Source organism: Zea mays, chromosome 1 (assembly GCF_902167145.1).
Source record: "Zea mays cultivar B73 chromosome 1, Zm-B73-REFERENCE-NAM-5.0, whole genome shotgun sequence".
NCBI lineage: Eukaryota > Viridiplantae > Streptophyta > Magnoliopsida > Poales > Poaceae > Zea > Zea mays.
Genome location: NC_050096.1, coordinates 29,374,623 through 29,398,529, shown reverse-complemented (window position 1 = coordinate 29,398,529; position 23,907 = coordinate 29,374,623). Strand labels below are relative to the sequence as shown.

The 23,907-nt window shown below is 45.7% G+C and overlaps 1 protein-coding gene across 1 annotated transcript; it reads right to left on the bottom strand.

The window, feature by feature from the left end:
- Positions 1-75: 75 nt before the first annotated feature.
- LOC100274333 (uncharacterized) lies at positions 76-4,815 on the bottom strand. The gene is given in 8 exon segments (NM_001148694.1): positions 76-379; positions 724-1,002; positions 1,081-1,356; positions 1,460-1,678; positions 1,760-1,928; positions 2,257-2,431; positions 2,510-2,621; positions 4,273-4,815. Coding segments are annotated over 8 exon segments (1,590 nt in total). The 5' UTR covers positions 4,519-4,815; the 3' UTR covers positions 76-265.
- Between the last annotated feature and the right edge of the window lie 19,092 nt (positions 4,816-23,907).

The following is a 23,907-nucleotide window of genomic DNA, read 5'->3' as shown; positions in this document are numbered from 1 at the left end:
AGAAGGGGACGTTTCACTAGCTCAACAGAATCATACGTGGCTACGTGCACAACTTGGCAGCAATCGACACGCGTAGAGAACAAACCCAACACATTTTCCAACTTTACCAGTACCCAGGACAAACACTATACAGGTTCCTCATTCCATCGACGGTCTAACAATAACCAATAACTAACCACTAGCAAAGGAAAAATGTCATCCGTGAAACATCAGTTGCCATGAGATCATTCATGGTCGGACCAGCAGCACGGAATCGGTTCTCTGTTCATGCCTTTTCTCCCGTAGGTGCGGCCCGGTAATATGCGGGTACTGTAGCAGGGAAGAACATCTGTCTCACGCCTTCAGCTTTGATGATAGGGAGGATGATGCCGCATGCACCCTGCAGTGACAAATCTTCAGTCAGATAAGGTGGTTGGACGTATTCTGAATGTGCATTTTAAGAACTAAACAAGGTATTTGAAGGATACACCATGCTAGCTAGAAAAAAGGCTATATGAAGCATATCATCTAACAGAGCTGGCCAAATTATACACGAACGAAACCACTGCCAGTTTCACTTAGTGTTCTACAGTTAGTTTTCCCTTAGTCATTTCCTAGACATTAATATTAAAGTGCCTCTGTAAAGGAAAAAAAAAGCATGGCTGCCACTGCCTGTCCCTCTGGAATATACTGTAATAAAGAACAGTGTGGAGACGACAAAAAAAAACAGATTCAGGGACTTACAGAAATCAGTCTAGCTCCAATCCACATTCGTTTAGGTGAAGGAAGAGGGAGCATCAAGCGGCCGACACCGTAGATAGCAACAGCAAAGAAGTGCGCAACTAAACTCAGTGGCCGAGGGTTAAGGCCAGAGAGTAAAGCGATAGGCCCGTTCGAGAAGACGCCTCCGAGGCTCAAGTAATCAAAACAAGCCTGGCGCATCTCATTCCTAGCTTGATCAGGCGAGGCACTGAAGACCTTGTACAGAGCACCGGCCAATGTGTTTATTGTGGAAGCAACCGGCTGAAAAATATGACTGTGTTAAAGAAACAGATCGCATCATCGGTAAGCCAAGTAACTGATGGTTATACAAAGACTGACCTTCCGCAGTGTATAGAACGATTCAAGGTACTTGCACAGGGAAGATGCGTCATGAAGATTGCGGAGAGGCTTGAGCAGATTACGCAGGACAACGATGTCAGATAATGCAACAGTCATTCCTCCACCAGTTAAAGGGTGTCTCATATTGAACGCATCCCCCATCAGAAGTGCACCAGGGGTCGGATGTGGAGCCGCTGGCATGCTCCTGTTTGGCATTGTCCGTATGCTTCCCTTATCAATGGCTGCTATGAAAGAGTCATAGATTTCTGGAGGAATCTGACAAAATAAAATTATCAGTTATGGCATCATGTTGAAAAAAGTACTCAGCAGAAATTGCAATAACAAAAAGATCGCTGGTATTTTTAAAAGGAAGAACTACCTGGGGTGCAACAACAGTTTTGAGATAGTTTGCCATTTCACCGGTAGCTATGGAAGGCACCTTCTGACCAGGGACATCAACCAAACAGCGCACCTCTGTGCTGCTAATTGGGTAAAATAAGATTGGAGAAGGATTGGCCAAGATAACATGGCCATGGTTTGGATGTGGAAGTTGGCAGTTCTCCAATACCAGCCCAACAAAACATGATGGGACATCAACCTAAGCACATATCTCCATTAGCATCCACAATGCAGAAAATTTAGCAGTAAGTATGGTGTAAGTATGTCGTAAAGGGTGTACCTTTGGAGAGCAAAGGGCGCGTCGTAGATTCGAAAAGCAGCCATCACATACAATCGTCAAGGGCGCATAAGCCTTTAGTTCTTCACCTGACTTGGTTTTGTATTGAACACCTTTAACAGTACCATTTTCTTCAAGAAGTGAGGTAACAGTTCCTTGCTCTAATTGGACACTGCATAAACACAACAGCATGTCAAATACTAAGTTACTAACACATGCTACATGCAGATGTGGTTGCAAAAATAATTCAATACATGAAGTTTATACAGGTCAAATTGAGAATAGAAAAGGGGACATAACATGAGAACTAGAACACACCAAACAAAGAGCACTAACCAAAAACTTTTGACAAATTATAGGTGTCAATGCAGTAAAGTAACATAAAATACCATTATTACAGTTAACCTTAGCAAAAGAATCAAAGTCAAGCAAGAATACAGGACAATAAATAAGCCAAATATAGCAAAATAAGAAAAATATATAAGAATTACTGATATTACTTGGGCAAAGACGCAGCTTTTTGACGCATCCTCTGTATAAACCTCCCATTGTGAAAGCTCCTACCAGCAACATCAGAATGGAACTTCTCCAGGGGATAAGCAAGCTTTGTGTTCCTTCCATCTTTGAATAATGCGTAACCAAGCACGCGTTGGGCATCAATTTCTTCCACACAATCTGAATAGAACAAAAACTTGTATAATAACTTTAGAAATGACATGAAAATAGAATAAGATAACCGAAATTGGGATTTACCTTGGAGGCCCAGCTCAATTAATTTCAAGTAACCCCCAGGTTGCAACAGCTCGCCCACAATTCTGTCAGGTTCTGTCAGATCCCTCTCGATGACATGCACCCGACGGCCATCCTATATTCCCAACAAACAAAGTATATTAAAATAAATAGAGAGGAGAGATGAAACAATATAATACAATAGAGAGAATTATATCCAGATCCAGATGGAACTATGTTCTCACTCCAATAACTGCAAATATGCATTGGAAAAATAAATCATTTAGCATGCCATCAAGCAAAATTGGATTACTATTAAAGTTTGGATAGACTAGTATACTGCCCTATCGACAGTTGGGTATACAAGGTAAAATGTTGTTTAACATGGTCTCGGACATATGTAGACAGCTAAAATAGTTTTTTTCCAGAGTTTTCTTGCTCATAAGTCATAACTTGACAAAAGGATTAGTGCATAAAAAAACATAAAAGGGACACTTCATGCGGGTAAGGAGATTTATTGGTTGCTTGGTATCATACATGTAACCATTTCTAGTGTGATTATTATCTGCAAACAAATGGAAAATAGTCAATTCCAAGTAACAGGACGTGCCCACATTTTTGTTTTGATGATACATCGCTCTCAGAGTAGCTTGGAGTTATGTGAAGTTAAGTATTCAATTCATTAATGTTGAGAAAGAGCTGATCAGTACGGTGTTGAATCAACTGACAAGTGCCTACATGAAAAATTAGTAAGGTCCTCCCGCAATATTTTCTTCAAAGTAAATTTACACCTACAATATAGCACTATGGAAAACCTTAAGCATGCCTAGTCACTTTACTAGACAGAATTTGTTTTTAGTGTCCGTGGTCAAGAGAACTGATGTTTGAGGCTTAAACGTATGGTCTTCTCTCTCTCTCTCTCTCTCTCTCTCTCTCTCTCTCTCTCTCTCTCTCTCTCTCTCTCTTGTTCTCCATCCAAAAAGGTTGTGGCCAAGAATTGCAAGAATGCTTTGGTTGGAGAAGGGGAACATCTCCATTCACAGTTGAACGACAGCAAAATTTGGCAGCACCTAAATGCCATAAGCCACACAAATTCCACGTCCACAAAAGGAACAGTGACACCGAAAGAAACATCAGTTTCCACAGACGCAGTAAATATGCAAAATTCACCAACGTAGTTGCAACAAAATCACAGCTATATTCTGTTTTTGAATCTATATCTTTGAGGCTTATCAACAACTGTGGCCAGAACCATAGTAGAGAAAGGTAACTAACATCTAATGTCGTCAGAAAAAAATGGGTGTCTTTAATAAACTAATAACTACTCCCTCCGTCTCAGGATATAAGGCGTAACCACTTTTTATTTTTGTCCCACAATATAAGGCGTGCTCTCTATATGCATACGTATATCGATGCAGTGGTATAGAGACAATTAAATGCATTTCTTGGTCTTTGAACCAGAGGTGGTTACGCCTTATATAGTGGGACGGAGGGAGTAATAACTAACTAAAAGCATGCAAAACAGGACCGAAGATGTTCTTGGGTCTATACATCATGAATGAAGAAAGTTACGATCCCTGCTAGCAACTCGCGCCAATAAAAAAATAAACATCGCGTTCCCGTTCACAATAGAATACCACGAGCCCTTGTTCTTCACGCCAAGCAAGCAGAACGCAATATAAAATACGACACTGCCGATTTTTTCCAATCTAAAAACTCTCAGGTTTTAGCCACATAGTGGAACCATGCCAACGAAGGAACAACGAGGACGAGACAAGCGAAACCACCTTTCCGAGCGTGTATGCCAGCGCAGATCCAGCTACCCCGGCGCCGACGATGATGACGTCCGTCCCGCCATCGCTGACCGCGCAGCCTGCCTCTGGTGCGGGTTTCCCCTCCACCAGAGGCGCCTGGTGCCAGGGACGGCGGCGGCGGCGCATCACGGCCGCGACAAGGACCGTCACGATGAGCGTGGCCACGGCAACGCCAATGAGCGGGAACTCGACGCCAGCGGCGGCGGCCGTAGCAGCCATGCCGCAATGGGGCCACCTCGTGCAGCTCCCCGGGGCCTTCCGGTGCGCGGCGCGTTTGCTGCCTTGCGCGCGGGGCTTAATTTGGGGATGCGAGGGGGCAGACGGGAGAGGGAGGGACAGAGGAGGGCGGTTTGATGCGTCTGGGACTCTTCGAGATTCTTCCGCATTTTATGGAGGAGGAGGAGGAGGTCAGGAGGAGGAGGTTGAGGCCGCTCGCAACCATGTCCGCATAGCTGGCGGGCGGACTAACTTGGCTTAGCTGGATTTTCTGAATTTCTTCAGAATTGTATGCAGGTTTGGGTTTTTTTTCGGTTCCTGTTGTAACTCAATTTTCTTATGTAGGGTTGCAGTAATCAAAATGGCATTTTGACAGACCCGTTTCGTTCTATTAGTCCTAAAACTAAATTTAGTCTAAGGATTAAACTTTATTTCCTACTCTCTTTAGTTATAAAGACTAAATAGATTCTTATCACATTAAGGAGATGTTTAGTTTGTTGTCTAAGGCGCCACAACGTGTCTAACTTTTCTGCCTAATCTTAGGGCATGTTTGGTTCGCTTCCTAAATTGTTATAATTTGCCTAACTTTTCTGTTTAAGATTAGTTCTTTAATTCGGATGACCTTAGGCAAAGTATAGTAAAGTTAACCACGAAGCAAACATGCCTTTAGTTCTTCAATTTGAGGGACTAAGGTTAGACAGATTGTGACGTCTTAGGTAGGAAACCAAACAAGCTCTAAATAAAGTATACAAAGACTAAAATACCCCTTGTCTTGTTTGTTGTGCGTGGCGTTAATGGGAAAAGTGGGGGCAATAAGTGGAAAAAGCGCCATTTAGTCCTAAAAAAGGAAATAAAATTAGGGACTAAACTTTAGTCCCTCTGACCAAACAAGACCTAAGGGCTAATATTGTTTTCAAATTAGTTTGGTGAATGTGTGTTTTTTAGACTCGTTTATTTACTCTCCAGATTATAAAATCCAGCTTAAATAAGTTAAGGAACAACAAACAACACAGACTATTAGGTGGATTATATAATTTAGATACCTAAATTATAATATCTCATAAGCAGGTCATTCGGTGTTTATATATAATTCGTAAGCTAGATTATTTATATAATGATGAAAGGAAACAAATATGAAGTTAAGAGACAAACAAATAACACATATTATTGAGATGAATTATATAACCTAGGTACCTAGATTATGATAATACACATACAGATCATTAGGTGCTTATTTTAAATTATTCTTTTTTGGCTTTTTATCCACTTCTCTTGGAACTTGGTGAATATATACCCAGCAAATAAGATTACATAATCTGAATTATATAATCTATATAAAATAAGTTAGATTATATAATTCTAGAAGTAAACAATATGTCCCTAAGACATTTAATAATAATCATTGATTTGAATCATTAGGTGCGCGTGCTCTATATCTTTTTCTTTCTTCGTTTTTTTATTGATGACTCTTATCATCTTAAGTTTACGTAGTTGTTACCATTGGTTCTCCTTTCTTATGGCTTGTTTGAGACTTTCTGTCTTATCTCATGTCATTGTTATCTTTCTTCAAAGAAACTAAGGTGTTGTTTAGTTCATGAATTGTAACGTAAATGACAATGGTAATATTTCACGCTCGAGTGACGGCGGTAATAAATTTAAATAGACCAATATCAGTTTAGTATGATATTTGATTATAGTTGGACTGAAACAAACATGCTTTATTGTTATCTTTTTACCCATCACGTTATAATTATGTGAATCAAACAACTAGCATCTAAGAGAGATATGAAAGGATGTTGGATTACAATGAATGGTCGCGATTTAATATCTTATGACAATGATATATATGTTGAACATACTTTTCTATCACATTTTCTATTTTAAACTACACTCTATAAAGAGTATAGTCTCTAGTACAAGACAGCTATATATATACACATGGCATAGGTAAGGTACATGGGGGGACTACACAGCCGAATTTTTTGTATTTTAGCCCTTAAACAGAAGTAAATTTACGTTTAGACCTAAAAAAATTTTAAATGCAGTTTTGGACCCTTAGCTCGGCGCCATAGCCTGTGGCGCCGAGCTAACACAGCTCGGCGCCACAGCCTATGGCGCCGAGCTTCGTGACGTGGCTGTCCTGCGTGGCACCTAGCTCGGCGCCACAGATCTTGGCGCCGAGCTAGGAAAAAATCCGTAAACATCCCTTCTCTCTGCGTGTTTCTTGTGTTGTCTGCTCATTCGAAATCCCGCCGCCGCCGCCCGACGTCCACAGCTCACGCCGCCGCCGCTTGCCCCTTCTCCGGCGCCGCCTCGAGCTCTTCACGCCGGCCGCCCCAAGCTCCGCTGCCCGCCGCCGCGAGCTCCGCCCTATTCACGCCGCGGCGAGGTCCGCCCTCGAGCTCGGCCCGAGCTCCGTCCGAGCTCAGCCGGCCGCTCCGCCGGCCGCCCCGCCGCGCTCCGCCCGAGCTCCGACGACCACCGCCCGGAGTCCGGCCACCGCCCGCTGTCCGGCCACCAACCGCTCCGGCCCCGGTACCTCTCGCCCCCACTCCCCACCATTTTTTTTAATTTTTTAGTTTGTAAACTAGTAGTAATTAGTTAGGTATCCCCTTATTTATTGTTTAGTAATTAGTTAGATATTTTGTTGTTAGTGTTTATTAAAATAGTTAGCTAGTTTGTTGCGTAGTATATTGTTAGTGTTTAGTAAATTATTAGTGATTATATAGTTACCATTTTGTTTAGCGCATTGATATTACATGTTTTCTGTGTTGGCAACCATCGTGTTGTTGTTTATTCGCAGGTTCTATAAACATCACTTTACAGGGGAGGTGCTGCCAAATTTTTTACTGACAATTTGTTTTTTTGTACGTAGGTGTTCGTCCGACTTGACCTTCTCCACCGTTAGCTGGAGTCGTACGCGTTCTCAGGTATACATAGTTTTCGTACATTATTTATAGATTATGTAATTTCGTTTGATGTGTTTATTTAATATTTACTGTATAGTTATTAGTTAATATATATTTATTTAGTAGGCTTAAGTATGTAGCCATTATTGAGTTAGTAATCCATTTTTGCAATAGATGGACAGCCTAGTAACACTATACCATGGAGGAAGGGTGGAGATAGATGCTTATGGGAGTGTTACTTTTGATGGTATGAAGATCGTGACCATGTTGTTCGTTGAAAGACCAACTTTTGACCAGCTTTTGGCTCGAGCTTGTGAGGAGATTAGTTGCGACATAAACGACCCTAGAATATCAATTCAGGGTTTGTTGTCCCATATTACATATGGAACAGTTGTCCGACGGTTGATCTCCATTGCCTCAGAAGATGATTGGGTGATATATTTAAAAATTGTGAAGACGATGGTTCCACCATGTTTGGATGTGGTTGTTCAAAAGTTACCTGTTAGTCAATGCGAAGGTCCAGTCGGGTTATCTCCACAAATGCCAAATGCATCTCGTATTGAAGCTCCTTTGGTAGAGCTTCATGAAGAAGTCGTTGTTGTGCCCGATGCTCAATCGGGTCCGCACGAGTATGGGATTTCTCGTCCTATTCCCGGCGTTTGTGGGGCTTCTAATGCGGTGGTACCCCCCCAAGAGATCCCATTGACCCAGGATCCAGTTGACGATCATCCTAGTAAGTGTCTTCGACACATTGTTCGTATTCATCATTATTTCGTTTGATTAGACTTTTTAATGTGGTTTTTCTTGCTCCGACCCGATGCAGGATCTCCACATATCAATAATGCTGATGTTCAGATTGATGTGCCTGTGTCATATAATATGGACAACATATGCAGGGCATCGAATAGTGTTGATGTTCAGATTGAGGATGAGGAGGAGCCATATGAGGCTGCACGGGCTGTAGATTCTGATGATGACCGTCCGGTTCAAGAAATGACCGAGCAAGAAATTGAACTCATAAGACGTTTGTGTCCGGAGCGAGACCCTGCAGTCCATGAATTTAGCAGTTTAAGTCATTCCACCCGTGCGTATGCTGAAGGACGTGACGATGAACTGCTAGAGGCTCCGGATAACGCCGATAGCATTGAGATTAAGGTTGGCTTACTTTTCAAGGATCTGCCTACACTGAGACGATGGCTACAGGAATATTCTGTGAACCGGAAGAGGCCGTTCAAGGTGAGACATTCGTATGCACAGCGTCGTTACACTGTTGTGTGCGAGGTGCCAGAATGTAATTGGAGGGTATGTGCCCGAAGGCAGAAGGACACCGGAAAGTTTAAGATCACCAAAATTGTAGGTCCACACACTTGTGCCCAGACAGAGCTGAGCTCTAAGCATCGTCAGTTGACATCTACCCTGATTGCGAAAAGGATATTGGGGATATTGAAGGGTCAGCCAAACTTGAAGGTGAAGTCAATTATGACCATGACTTCGGAGCTGTTTGGTTACAGGATCAAATATGGGAAAGCATGGAGGGCAAAGCAGCGAGCATGGAAGATGATATACGGGGATTGGGAGGAGGGTTACGAGAAGTTACCAGCATTGTTCAATGCAATGAAAGCAAAAAACCCAGGCATGCATTACGAGTACATCCCCAAACCTAATGAATGGAGGAACGGCAAAGAGATATTTTATCGTGCTTTCTGGTGTTTCTCGCAGTGCGTAGAGGCCTTCAGGCATTGTCGTCCCGTGCTCTCTATTGATGGTACTTTTCTGCTTGGGAAGTATAAGGGCACATTGTTGGTTGCCATATCATGCGACGCAGACAACTCACTGGTTCCTTTGGCATTTGCTTTGGTGGAGAGGGAGAACAGAGATAGTTGGTCTTGGTTCTTGCGGCTTGTACGCATCCATGTCGTAGGCCCTGGACGCGAGGTTGGTGTCATATCTGACAGACACCAAGGTATTCTTAATGCAGTGCAAGAGCAGATTACTGGCTACGCACCCATGCACCACAGATGGTGCACTCGACATCTAGCAGAAAATCTTCTTCGAAAGGATCATAGCAAGGCTAACTTCCCCCTTTTTGAGGAGGTATGTCGTCAGTTGGAGGTTTCGTTTTTCGAGGATAAGTTGAAGGAACTAAAAGATGCAACAAATGCTGAAGGTAAGAGCTGGATTGCTGGATTGCTGAGGGAACCGCACAAATGGACAAGGGCCTACGACGAAGGTGGCTGGCGGTTCGAGTTTCAGACTAGCAACATGGCCGAGTCATTTAACAGTGTGCTCATCAGACTTCTTCTTGTAATAAGCTGCCTCTACCTCTGCGGCGGCCTGTGACAGAAACTCATCCTCTTCCTCTTGAGCACGTAATCCTGCCTCAGCTAGTGCTATGAGCTCACTCAACCTTGACATGTCGTCCTCCTCTTCTTCATGTAATCCTGCCTCTGCGAGGGCGATAAGCTCACTCAATCTAGATGTGTCGTCGTCCTCCTCCTCCATCAACTGAACCGTTGCCATTTTATCCTGAACATATCTCGCATGCGCCTCATCGGCCAAATAGTTTACGCCGCTTCCAATCTCTGCAAATATAATGAGAAAATTAAGTTAGCAAAGTCAGGATAAATAAATTGTACTAACATAATTAAAATATCATTTATCTCACTTACTTCCCTTGAGGCGATCAGCAAGATTATCCAACATCTGTTTCTCGGCTTGAGCCGCTTCCCATTCCCTTGCATCCTGTGCTCTCTTCTCATCTGCCGCCTTCAACCTCCTATACTCTGCACGCTTCGGGCTATCATAAAAGGCAGATTTTGCTTCCCTACGCATGTCGCGTATGCGATCGTTAATGTACGAATCAACGAGCTGAGATCCACAACGCATCTTCTGTCCCATTATTCTCTTGGACTCTATTGTCCGCATCACCTCTCCTTTGTCGTCGTAACTCTCCCAACTGCATTTCCTCGTCTCCTACAAAAAAATAGTAAGTACCGCTATAACATTACATCTGGTGCAAAAAAAAATACCAACCTCATCGTAATCGACCATATGTCCACAAAAATATCCAACACCAAGCTCCGAAGGAACTAATCCATACTTAGCTTCAATACCGCATTTGCAGAGTACTGGATCAAATTTGACCTCTTCTGCCGCCCACCCCATGTATCTCTTTTCCTTTACCTCTGGCTCTGGCCAATGGGACAAAGGACCATACAACCACTCTCTGAAACGACACTTACGCCACCCGTATGGCTGCAGGAGAAAAAATTAGTAATTTATTGTAAATAAAAACTAGTTCATATATTTAGCGTATCAATGGGCTCACATAATCAATGTTCGGACAACAGAACTGCTTGTCATAGTCTTCGTCGATGACAGCACGGTCTCCACAATCGCATCGAGGCGGTGAGTCCATCCGTCTTTCTGTTGCTACCTCCTTCTCTGCATCCGTCATTGGTGGAGGATTCGGGGGAGGAGGTACCCAACGCTTAAAACGCTCATGACTGGTCCTTCCACTCAACCAATTAACGAAAAGAAGATATCGAGGGTCAAATTTATCAGGACCATCGATCCACTGGAAAAAGAAACACCTCTGATGTCCCTAAAATAATGGAAAGATGCACTATTACATATCTACAAAATAATGAACGCGAACAAAGTTAAGTGACAAGTCATAAGCTACGTACGTCCAAAGTGCCACAAAGGTAGTAGCAGCGAGCAGCCGTGTCTGGATGTTGTGATTGATGTACCCAAGCCAGTCTGCTACAGTCACAGTTAGGCACGGGGAGTTCAGGAGGAACAGGAGCATCCTTACTAGATACGTCCGGATATAACTCCCGAGGACGACCTCTCTTCTGCCACAACGCCTCTCGGTACATGTCTTTCATCTAATAAACGATTATAATTATCACTTGTACCTATTATGCTTTATAATAAGTCTACACAAACTAATATTCGAAATAATAATATAATAGGTGTATACAAATTATTTAACTAACAACCCAATATACAAAACGAATCAGTTCGAAATCATACCTTGGCCTACGAAGTGAACCAACTCAAATCTTTGAATCCAGCAATTTTTGACGAAGTTTGAAAATGGGATGAAATGAGCTGCTCTCGGCCAGCCGCGCGGGCGTTTTTATAGGCATTCGTAGCTCGGCGCCAAGATCTGTGGCGCCGAGCTACGAGGCCGCGCCGCCGCCACGTCAGAGCCAGGTAAGCCCTGGACGCAACTAGCCGTTGCGGCCACGTCAGAGCTCGGCGCCATAGGCTGTGGCGCCGAGCTGTGTTAGCTCGGCGCCATAGGCTGTGGCGCCGAGCTGTGTTAGCTCGGCGCCACAGCCTATGGCGCCGAGCAAAGGGTCCAAAACTGTATTTAAAATTTTTTTAGGTCTAAACGTGAATTTACTTCAGTTTAGGGGCTAAAATACAAAAAAATTCGGACTACACAGCATAGATTCGTACTCAAACAACTCGTAGCGCCCGTGGTATTCACACATCAGGTTAGCCGACCGGCGGGGTCAGTACTGGAAAGTCGCTAGCTGGCACAGTTTCCTTCTTTTTGAAAACTGATAGGGCGACAGGTAGGATCGAAGCCAAACCGATGAAACCATGGGTGGAATAATGAAGCTGGAGGGATTCAGCGTTTCAGACACGACGAAAAAACATTAGATGTCACGCATGCAGCTGGTGCTGGCCCACGGTGCATGGTGCACGTCGCGACGGCCGCACCGTGCGCCTGGCCCGAACCAACTCACGTGTACGACCACCAGCAGCAGCAGCACGCGTCCAGTTGAGAGCGTGGCTTGTGTCACGGCGCCAGCGGTCAGCGGCGGCGGTGGTGCGGGGCCGTACGTCCGCCACGCCCACGCGCGTCACGGGCGCGGCGAATCCTGCGCATGCAATGCAAACCCATGTCGGGGTCCGGCAGTCTGGTTTAGATCGCACCGCGGCGCCACCTGCTCGCGCGCGCGTCCGTTTCCTGATCGCAGCTCGGTCTCGGAGCCACGGACGCGAGGCTCGGCTATTTTTTTACGGTGGGTTTTGTTATTGGAAATAATTCTTGGGCAGATTTTTGGAGAATTGGAGATGCGATGCGGCAGGGCCGCAGGAGCGCGAGATGCCTGCCCGTGTCATGTGCTAGCAAGTACTAGCACTCAGTGGTCCCTGTGACGTAAGCGCATTTATGTATACAAAATTGGATGGGTCCAGTCCAGGGATTTGGAATCAGGCGGTCATTGGAAATTTAAAACTCGCGCCAGTTGTGTACCACCAACCATGCATGCGTACGTATTTCATCTAGTAGGGTATTGTGTACGTATTTTCTATTTGATGAATGAAGAAAAACCGCTGACCAGGGTCTATTTTCTTCCAACTAAACACCCTAGCTAATAGTGTTTGACGCTAGCTGCTTGTCTTCTGTCTGCAGACGCACGATCGACGCACGCACCCCCTCTGTGCAAAAAGGCAAAAACGACTAGTATAGCAGTTGGCAAGAGAAGCACAAGGCAAGTTTCCGATAATTCAAGCTACAATTCGTCAACTTATATATAAATACATGTATTAACATCTGCTCGCTCGAGATCCAAATTACAAGACCTTTTTAATTGTAGACATTCAAACACCCTAATTAATAGTTTAATTATTAGCTATTTTTAATAAACTGGTTAATAATTAGTTAGCTATTTGTTAGCTAGTTAATTTCACTAGTTAATTTGTGCATATTGTTAGAACTATCATGTGAGATGAACAAATGACCAAACAACCAAAATAAACTTTGTAGTTCTTGAAAAGTTATAGAAGTTTATAGTTGACAACCTTTTCATTTGAAGTCATATTGTCAACGAAAACTACGTCTGAATTTAAAAAATTTAAAATTTGAACACGACCTTGAAAGAAAAAAAACCACCAACATGAAAGTTGTAGGTATTGAAGAGTTATGAAACTTTGTAGTTGAGAATGTTTTGGTTTGAAATCATCTTGTCATGCAAAACTATGTTTGAATTTTGAATTTTTCAAACTATCTCAGATAGAAAACCACCAAAATAAAAAAATGTAATGAAACTTTGTAATTGTCAACTTTTTTATTTGAAATCATCTTATCATTAAAAAATTCGTGTGAAGTTTTCAAATTTAAAATTCAAATTTTGTAAACGGTCTCGGATGTAGAAACTATTAAAATAGAATTTGTAGATCTCAAAAAGTTATGCAACTTTATAGTTGGTCACATTTTTAAATAAATTCATTTTGTGTCTTAAAAAATCAAATTAATCTCGGTTTGTTATAGTACATGAGGAATGAAAACGTAATATAGATGTAATTGGTGTAGTAATATAGTGGTATAGGAGGGTATGCGCAAGAGAGAGGTTGCGAGTTCGAATTTTACCATTCACAAAACATGTAAATTTGATTCAAAATAATAGTGAAAAATGATAGAGTGATTCCTATTGTAATAGGTAGGGTTGTAGAGTTGTTCCTATAATTTTAAAAAATGTTTTTTTGTTTTTTTGGATTTTTAATTTGCCGAGTGCTTTTCGACACTCGGCAAAGACTTTTAATTTGTCGAGTGCTTTTTCTTTGCCGAGTGCTTTTCAACACTCGGCAAAGTCTTTGCCGAGTGTCCAAAAAAATACTCAACAAAGAACTATTTGCCGATAAAATATTTGCCGAGTGTCTTAGACACTCGGCAAAGAACGTGATTCCGGTAGTGAGAGACGCCCAATAAAATGAATTTTTCATCCAAAGTTCCAAACAAACAATAAGTATAGTGTGTTGGATGCAATTATGTTATGTCACTGTATTATGCAGATGGCGTGAAAGCGATAAGTATAGTGTGCTATGTGTGACTAAAGAAATCAAAGACTTCTCTAAGTCTGAAATAAAATGGTACTGATTAGGGTGATAGTCTGATTGGTGAATACCCATGGAAACCCATACCTATACATATCCATCTATACCCATGGGTATTGTCGGGGACCATAATTAGGGGTACCCTCAAGACACCTAATTCTCAGCTGGTAACCCCCATCAGCATAAAGCTGCAAAGGCCTGATGGGTACGATTAAGTCAGGGATCAGTCCACACGAGTGACTCGATCACGCTTCACCCGAGCCTAGCCTCGGCCAAGGGCAGCCGACCTCGAGAGACTTCCGTCTCGCCCGAGGCCCCCCTTTTTACGGCGGACACATCACCGGCTCGCCCGAGGCCTTGGCTTCGCTCAGAAGCAACCCTGACTAAATCGCCACACCGACTGACCGAGTTGCAGGAGCATTTAACGCAAAGGTGGCCTGACACCTTTATCCTGACACGCGCCCCCCGGCAGAGCCGACGTGACCGCCGTCACTCCACCGCTCCACTGACCAGCCTGACAGAAGGACAGCGTCGCCTGCGCCACTCCGACTGCGGTGCCACTCGACAGAGTGAGTCAGACAGACAGTCAGGCCTTGCCAAAGGCGCCACGGCGAACTCCGCTCCGCCCGACCCCAGGGCTCGGACTCGGGCTAAGACCCAGAAGACGGCGAACTCCGCTCCGCCCGACCCCAGGGCTCGGACTCGGGCTAAGACCCGGAAGACGGCGAACTCCGCTCCGCCCGACCCCAGGGCTCGGACTCGGGCTAAGACCCGGAAGACGGCGAACTCCGCTCCGCCCGGCCCCAGGGCTCGGACTCGGGCTAAGACCCGGAAGACGGCGAACTCCGCTCCGCCCGACCCCAGGGCCCGGACTCGGGCTAAGACCCGGAAGACGACGAAACTCCGCCTCGCCCGACCCCAGGGCTCGGACTCCGCCCTGGCCTCGGCCAAACGACCTCCGCCTCGCCCGACCCCATGGCTCGGACTCGGCCTCGGCAACAGAAGGCAGACTCAACCTCGGCTTCGGAGGAGCCCCCACGTCACCCCGCCTAGGGCACAGACCCGCCACGTCAACAGGAAGCGTCATCATCGTCCTACCCCGAATCGACTCGGGTCACAGAGAACAAGACCGGCGTCCCATCCGGCCAGCTCTGCCGGATGGGCAATGATGGCGCTCCACAAGCTCTGTGACGACGGCGGCCCCAGCTCTCTTACGGAAGCAGGGCGACGTCAGCAAGGACTCGACCGCTCCAACAGCTGTCCCTCCGCCAGGCTCCGTCGCACCTCCGACAGCCACGACATCACGCCAGCAAGGTGCCAAGACCTCTCCGGCTGCCACATTGGCATGTACCTAGGGCACTAGCTCTCTCTCCGCTAGACACGTAACACTCTGCTACACCCCCCATTGTACACCTGGATCCTCTCCTTACGACTATAGAAGGGAGGACCAGGGCCTTCTTAGAGAAGGTTGGCCGCGCGGGACCGAGGACGGGACAGGCGCTCTCTTGGGGCCGCTCGCTTCCCTCACCCGCGTGGACGCTTGTAACCCCCCTACTGCAAGCGCACCCGACCTGGGCGCGGGACGAACACGAAGGCCGCGGGACTTCCACCTCTCTCACGCTCGACTCCGGCCACCTCGCCTCTCCCCCCTTCGCGCTCGCCCACGCGCTCGACCCATCTGGGCTGGGGCACGCAGCACACTCACTCGTCGGCTTTGGGACCCCCCTGTCTCGAAACGCCGACAGTTGGCGCGCCAGGTAGGGGCCTGCTGCGTGCTGACGAACAGCTCCCCGTCAAGCTCCAGATGGGCAATCTCCAGCAACCTCTCCGGCCCGGGGCGGTGCTTCGTCTCGGGACTCTTGAGTTCATGTCCTTCGACGGCAGCTACGACATGATACTTCTTCCACCGCCGCGCGACAACGACAATGGCGGCCGACAACCCGCTCGCCGGCGGCGGAATCGACGACACCTTCCCCGCGTGGTGGAAGAACAACATTCGAGCTCGCTCCGTTCTCTCCCCCGCCAACGGAGGAGGAGGCGGGGCCATCAAGGCCAAGCGGGAGGCCGTGCTTCGTTGGCCGTCGAGCGAATCGACGCCCCCGACGCCCCGACGGAAGGCACGCCGGACGTCGACCTCGCGTTCAAGACGAAGGCAAGCGCCGTCCCCCCGCGACACGCTGACCCCGAGCAAGAAGACGACGCCGGCGCGCTCGCGGAAAGCCTGCAGGACGTCGCCCTCGTACCTGAGATGACGGTGCAACCAGTCCCCGATGCGACTACGTCGCTCCTCGTCGACCAAAAGGTACCGACTAACTCCCATCTTACGTCATTTCGACTCGGCCTCGACCCGCCAAACGACCTCGCTTTGGCGGGCGCTCTCATTGAGGCGAGTGCAACCCCACTGGGGTTTCGTATACGGTCGCCTTGGGACCGGCTGACGGACGTCTCGACCTACGGGCCCTCTGGGTCCGAGGAAGATGACGACCCCAGCGTCTGTTGGGATTTCTCCGGACTTGGCAACCCCAGTGCCATGCGGGACTTCATGACCGTGTAACACCCCTGGTGTTACTATAACTAAAACTTGAGCATGGCATCATAAGCATTGGCATTGCATATGTTTGACACACCTAGAGTGCATTCACTAGGTAAAAATTTCAAACAAGTATTGTTTTAATGTTTTGCAAATAGAACCCTGGTTAAAGGATTTAACCCTAAATAGGGATTAAAGGGGTAAAACTTAACCCAAGTTGAGAAAACCTAAAAGCTTTAGGGTAAAAGTCATAAAATGACCCCAAAAATAAAGTTGAATCACTTTTATACCCCTGGGATACCAGAAACCCTAATTGGAACCCAGGAAAACCCTAAAACCAAACCCCAAGGGCTTATATGCAAAATTAGTCCACTTTTGGGCTAAAGTGCAAAAACCAAGCCAAATAGGTTTCTTAAGTCCTTTGGTTCACAAAAATGTGGACTTGAAAGCAAAACCCAAAGTTTTGGACTTAAATGCAAAATGGACCTCATTTGAGTTTTGCTCTAAGTCTGAAAATCAGTGAATGGGCTCAACTTTGGGGCTTTGTAACTTACAAAGCATAGGGTTTTTGCCCTAGGTCACCACATCAAAGTTGAAGACCAATTATAGGAGAACAACTTTGCTTAAGGTTGTAAGCTTAGTTGTTAAGAAGAATTTGGAGAAAACCAAGCCTAAAGTTGGGCTGTCAGGCTGTTATATCTGAATTTTCAGACTAGCAGTGAACTGACCTCGACTTCAAGCTGGGTTTTGAGCATGATCCTGTGTAAATATACCTATGATTGCCATAGCAAGTTTGTAGTGGGTACCATACTCTACAAGTTTGCTGCAGAGCTTAACCTGTGTCACTATGGAAAATTGAGAGAAAAATGGGCTCTAAGTTGGTCTGTCAGTCAAGTTGTGTATTGGATCAGAGGCACTGTTCATCGTCATCAGTTACTATCGCGTTATGGATCAGGACATCTCCGCCGGCGATAAGAACGCCATCGCGGCGTGACCGGTCGTCGTTGGCCGTGGTAAAGTGACTGGGTATCGTGGCAAAAGTTACCTCGGTGGCGCGCTTGGGTTAAGCGGCAATCGTGCCCTCACCGGAGACCGCCGTAGGCTTGCCAGCGCACCCTCAGATCGCATTTCTTCCCCATCTCCGGTCGACGGTCCTCCGCCGCGTGGCCAAGCTTATCTACCGTGTCACCGTAATTCGTTTGAGCCATCCCATCAGCGTTAAGGAGTTTGCCACGCCGTAGGCCACGTAACCGCGCGCCAAGCTTCTTCCTCCCCTCCGGCCGCCAACGCATCGCGGTCAAATTGAGAGCCACCGCTCTCGGAGTCTATAAATTGAGCCCCCCCTCGGCTTCGCTATGTATTTTACTAGCTATCGCACCCGCTCCCACACCCGATTGTCCACTAGCTCGCCTGAATTTTGCACTTCCCCCAAATCGGTTCTCCGCCGCCGTAGAAGTGAACTCACCGTCGCCAGCCCAACTCCGGTCAGTGCCCGCCCTTTTCTTCCTCGTTTGAGCATTCTCATGCCTCTGTGATGCTCCCCGACCCCTTTAATTGAACTAGACCGGCGTCCATCGCCGGGAACACGATCATGTTGCCGTTGTGCTTACGGCCACCGTGGCCGGAGCTCCCTAGTCCACCGATAGTGTAATTTAGTTGGGGAAAACGTTCATAGGAACTCGAATTTGGGCGCAGCCGAAGATTAGCACCAGTCTTAGCCTCAATCGGCCGGCGTAGTTGCTCGCCGGGGCGCGGCCGTGCTTGAACGCCGTCGGGGACTGCGAGTTGTGAATTGACAAGAACCCGGGGACCTTTTCGTGAACTGTCAGTGACTTAAAACAATAGTAAACGGACCTATTTCTGTTTAGCCGTTAAGCCGAGGGCCTCTGCGCAAAGTCGCCTCGCGGGCGCGGGCGCGCGCGCGCGAATCCGCTCGGGCTTGGGCCGGCTGGACCTGAATCGGCCCAGTACTGCTCCTCTTTTTCCTTTTTCTTTTTCAGCAGAACTTTGAAAAGATGTAGAAAATTACAGAAAAATCCTAAAAATATGAGACCAATTTTCTTAGAACCCTAATTTCCTGTAGTATTTAATAAAAATAAATTCATGATTTTTAGATCAAATAGGGAATTCTAGAGTATTTAAAATAGCCTAAACTACTGGTTCTGGATTTTTAGAAAATAGATAATAATCCCAAAATTGCCCAAACTTTTTATGTGAGCTTTTCACAATATTTAGAAGCCATGGGTAGAGTTTGGTTTGATTTGAACATTGTTTGATAATTAGAACCCAAAACCCCTACCCCTGCCCTTTGAACTCCTTTACCGACTCCGGAAACCCTAAGTTCCCGGAATTCCGTGAAGGAAAGTTGTATTCAAGACTTAGTTAATAAATCTTTATTATCTTTGCACTCTCATAAGCATGACATGGCATTCATTCTTATATATATACCTATATGGTTATATTTAGAAAACGAAGAAGAGAGTGAAGTGACTCAAGAGAAGACATCACCACCTTTGGAATCTCAGGCAGAGACTTGGCTCTACTTCGACATTTGCGAGTCCGAGCCTGACTCACCTACTAACGAAGGCAAGCCCCGGTGCATGCAACCCTGTTGGGGGCCTTCGTCCTCCGAAGGTCCTCAAAAACATGATTTGACAATGTTTTCCAAGTGGATTATGTGAACAGGTACCTTCGGACTCAGAATTACGAACATGAAGTGCGGTCAGGATGAAGCCTGAACCAGACGAAGGACGGGCTGATTACCAAGCTCCACGAAGGATGGTGCACAGCCGAAGCTGTGCGCAGGGAAGCTTCGTCGCGATAGCAGAGAGGGGAACCGACTTAAAGATGAAAAGACTACGTGGGCCTTGTCAGATTTCCATAAGTCATTGACAAATGTAATGGACATAAATGTAATTTTACGTGGGCTGCGTCCCGCGTCTATAAATAGATGAACAGTACTCCCGTACGGTTCACGCTGACTTGGCATTTGCTTTTGCGTCACACTTGTACTTTTTACCTTCTCTCAGGACCGAAGGTACATCTGTAATTTGAAATCATTTCTATTTTTCCATGTTAATAAAATAGAAATGATTCTATGATGATGCTTATATTATAATGCTTTATATGAATCCTTCGTCATTACTTGTTATGTTTACGAAGGTATGTCTCTTATGACCTTCGTCCGAAACTCATTATTTCCCGAAGGGACATAATGCTTCGAAGGACGAAGGACTTTAACACTTAACACTTTTTATGTTGCCTTGTTCTTAACTCTTAGCATTTGAGAACAAGTCCCCAACATTGGCGCCCACCTCCGGTGAACTCACTTCCATTTCCTGAGCTTTTCGACACCTTCGGCAAGCATCAGCTTCGTCATGCCGCCGAAGAAGGCTTCAGCACCAGGGGCTGGCACGCTGCAGCCGCTGGACCCCAATCAAGACGTCCTTTCTCTCAGAGAGGCACGAAGCCAGAAGAGGAAGGCTACCAGTCCAACACATCCGGAGGATGATCTAGATCAGGAGATTCAGAATCTGGAAATCCTTCAGCAGCAGGTTCAACGCAGGAAGGAGAAGATGGCCAGGCTAGCTGAACTACAGAGGCAGATAGATGAAGCCTCTGAAGAAGTTCGTCATCTTGCTCAGGATGAGCAACACCGAAGGCCTCAGCATCAAGACCTTCATCAGGAGGGCTTTCACAACGAAGACGACTGGTATGACAATTTCCATCGTGGGAATTTTGTTTTTGATGATGCTTCTCCCCTGTCCGCTGAGTTACAGGCTACACCTTGGCCTCCGTCCTACAAGCCGCCTCAGCTCCCCGTATTTGATGGCCATTCAGACCCGAAGCAATTCCTAATGAGCTACGAGGCAACAATATCTTCATACGGTGGCAATACGGCAGTCATGGCAAAATCCTTCGTCATGGCCGTCAGAAGTGTTGCTCAGACCTGGTACTCTTCTCTTCGGCCAGGGACAATCACTTCTTGGCAGAAACTGAAGGATATGCTCATAACTAGTTTCCAAGGGTTTCAAACAAAGCCGGTCACTGCTCAGGCCCTTTTCCAGTGCACCCAGGACCACGAAGAATACCTTCAGGCATATGTCCGAAGGTTTCTGCGTCTAAGGGCACAGGCGCCGACAGTGCCCAATGAGATTGTCATTGAGGCCATGATCAAGGGGCTTCGGCCAGGGCCATCAGCGCAGTATTTTGCCAGGAAGCCACCACAAACGCTGGAGAAGCTGCTCCAGAAGATGGATGAATATATTCGAGCTGACAATGATTTTCGCCAAAGAAGGGAGGAGGCCTTCAGATTTTCTGAGATGACCAGGGGCTTCGGAGGAAGATTCTATCCGAGGCATGTCAGATCAATTCATAATTCCAATCAAAATGATGATAAGGGGAGCCAGCAGCAAAGGCCACAGTACTCCTCACAGGCTTCGGGGCAACAGCAAAGCTCCTTCCGACCACCAGCTCCAAGAGGCAGAGGCGCCAGGGGCTTCGGCGGAAGATTCGGGGATCAACCCAGAAGAATATTTTGCTTATTCTGTGGTGAAAACAAAGGTCATACTACCAGGATGTGTCATGTTACCATTCAGAAGCAAAAAGAGATAGCCGAAGCTGCCGCGCAACAGGCTCAGCCGAAGCAGGTCATGCACACTGCTTCGTATCATTCGCCCTACATCCCAGAATATGTGGGCAACCATCCTGCAGTCTCTGCTGCTTCGGCAAGTCAGCCTTCAGCTTCCTGGCAACAGCCCCCGCCTCCACCTCCGTTGCAACAAGGCCAGCAGCCAGAAGGGAGCCAGTATGCTCCACATCAAAGGGACTTCAGAGAACAGTCCGAAGCTCGCACGGTCAACAGCACCGTGCCAGAGTCAAAACACATCTATTGACAAATATCCTACCTTAATAGCAATCTTTTTCATTCAGTTTTATTTTTTGTAATAAAGGACATTGTTTAGGTTTCATGTAATTAGTTTCGTTGATTCTTACAAGAAAAATATGTTTTCTTCACAGGTTTGTGATAATAAAAAGGACCTTCGGACTATCGAAAATCCTTCGAAGCAACAAAAAGTCGTTCTAAGGAACGCAGAGTAAGTTTGACGAAGTCACAAAAAGTCGTTCCGAAGGGAGCGCAGTGTAAGTTTTCTGCTCCAAAGTCGTTCCAAAAGGAATGCAGAGCATACAGCGAAAAGTCAACGCTGATACCGCCTAAGTAAAAGGCGAAGAAGCTCCAAAGACGTTCCTAAGGGAATGCAGAGCTTATACCGCCTAAGTAAAAGGCGAAGAAGTTCCAAAGACGTTCCTAAGGGGATGCAGAACTTACAGCGAAAAATAAACGCTGATTCCGCTGAAGTAAAAGGCGAAGAAGCTCCTAAGGGAGGCTTATAATGAAAAAGTCAGTATTGATACAAAAGATTGTGCCCCATTGCAGGAATGTGCGTATCTTCGGCACAAAATATCATTTTGCATAACATAACATCATCACATCATTTTGCATAGCATAATCATCATACATCATGCTGCATGTGGCACAAGAAGGGGGCATGTTATCGATCTTCGGAAAATGCTTTGAAAAAGGGCAAATCATGCCAAGTTACAGGGAGAAACAATATTGATTTTCGAGGTATAGCTTCGGAGATTATTTTTACGAAGCTTGGATATTTCTTATCAGAACACTATGGATATTGTCGTGATAAATGATAAATTCTTCTTCACGAAGCATGAAAAGAAGGGAAGGTGTTTTTTCGTCGAAGACTCAAAAATGGTACGTGTTTAAAGTTTCATGCATCGTAAAGAATTGAATCATAAAACAAGTATATTACATACAGGATTACAGAATATTACACAAATCATATATCAAATGTTTTTTGCAATAGCACTTAGTCTTCCCTAAGTATTATCTCTGCAGCTTCGTTCAGCAGTTGATCGACAACCTGATCCATGATAGCTTCGGCCATCTTTTTAATTTCGTCGTCATCTTTAGGCTGAGGGCCCGAAGATGCTTTAGTAGGATCTGAGTGAGGACGGGATACTATTACATCATTATTACAGATCGCGAACGAACTATAAAATTAAAAGTTATAATGCAATGAAAACTATTCGTTAGTACCTATTTGCCCTTCGGGCTCTGCGTTTTTCTCAGCAGCCTCGGCTACTTCTCTAGCATCATGGATGCCCTTTTCACTTCTCTGAATAATTTCTCTTGCCATTTCTCGGCCACCGTTATCCCAGATATCAGTAAAAAACTTTCCACCAATTATGCTAGCTTCGGCCGAAGGATCTTTTGTATCTTCAAAGGACAAAGCAGCTTCGGACTGTGCTAAAATTTTCACATGCTCACAGCCCTTCTTCTCTAAAATGGTGGCAATCCCTCTGGCGCCAGAGAAGGCACATATATCTCCTCGGCTATTTAAAATTTCTTCGAAGGCTTCAGCTTCGTGGTCAATCCATTCAATGACACTTTCGGGATTGCCCCTCAAAAAATTTTCTTCACTTGAGAATGCGCCGACTTTGGCGAAGCTAGCCTTTAATTTTTTAACACAATCTACAGATTTATTGTAGCATTTCTTTTTGGACGAACGAAGCTCTTCAACAGTCACTTCTAGATGATCTGCCCATTGATCGCTGAGTTCACGCTTTGTTTCTTCAAGTATACGTTCTTCTTTGGCTCTGGCCAGTTGTTTCCGAAGGTCTTCAATTTCGCGTTTCTGAGCTTCAGCTTGACTTTTGAAAGCAGCTTCGTCCTCCTTTATTTTATCTATCAATGAGTATAATATTTTGTCTTTTTCGAGACCTTCGTTCCTCAGTTCAATTACTTCGGAACGAAGGTTGCTCAGGGCTATAGTACATCCTTCGTCCTCAGCATCTTTCTGTGCTCTGAGGGCATTGCTGAGTATCAGGCCCTGCAGACAGGAATATGTCTGTGTCAATAGTTTTAAACAAACGAAAAATTTTGAATTCAACAAAAATATAAGAATTCCATTTGTCGCACCTTTAAACTGTTGTAAGCTAGGCTGTCAGCCAGATCGTTCTTTGACAGCACCGAAAGTCCGTCTTCTAAAGTTGGAAATCCGAAGCTTCTGCTCATCTCCC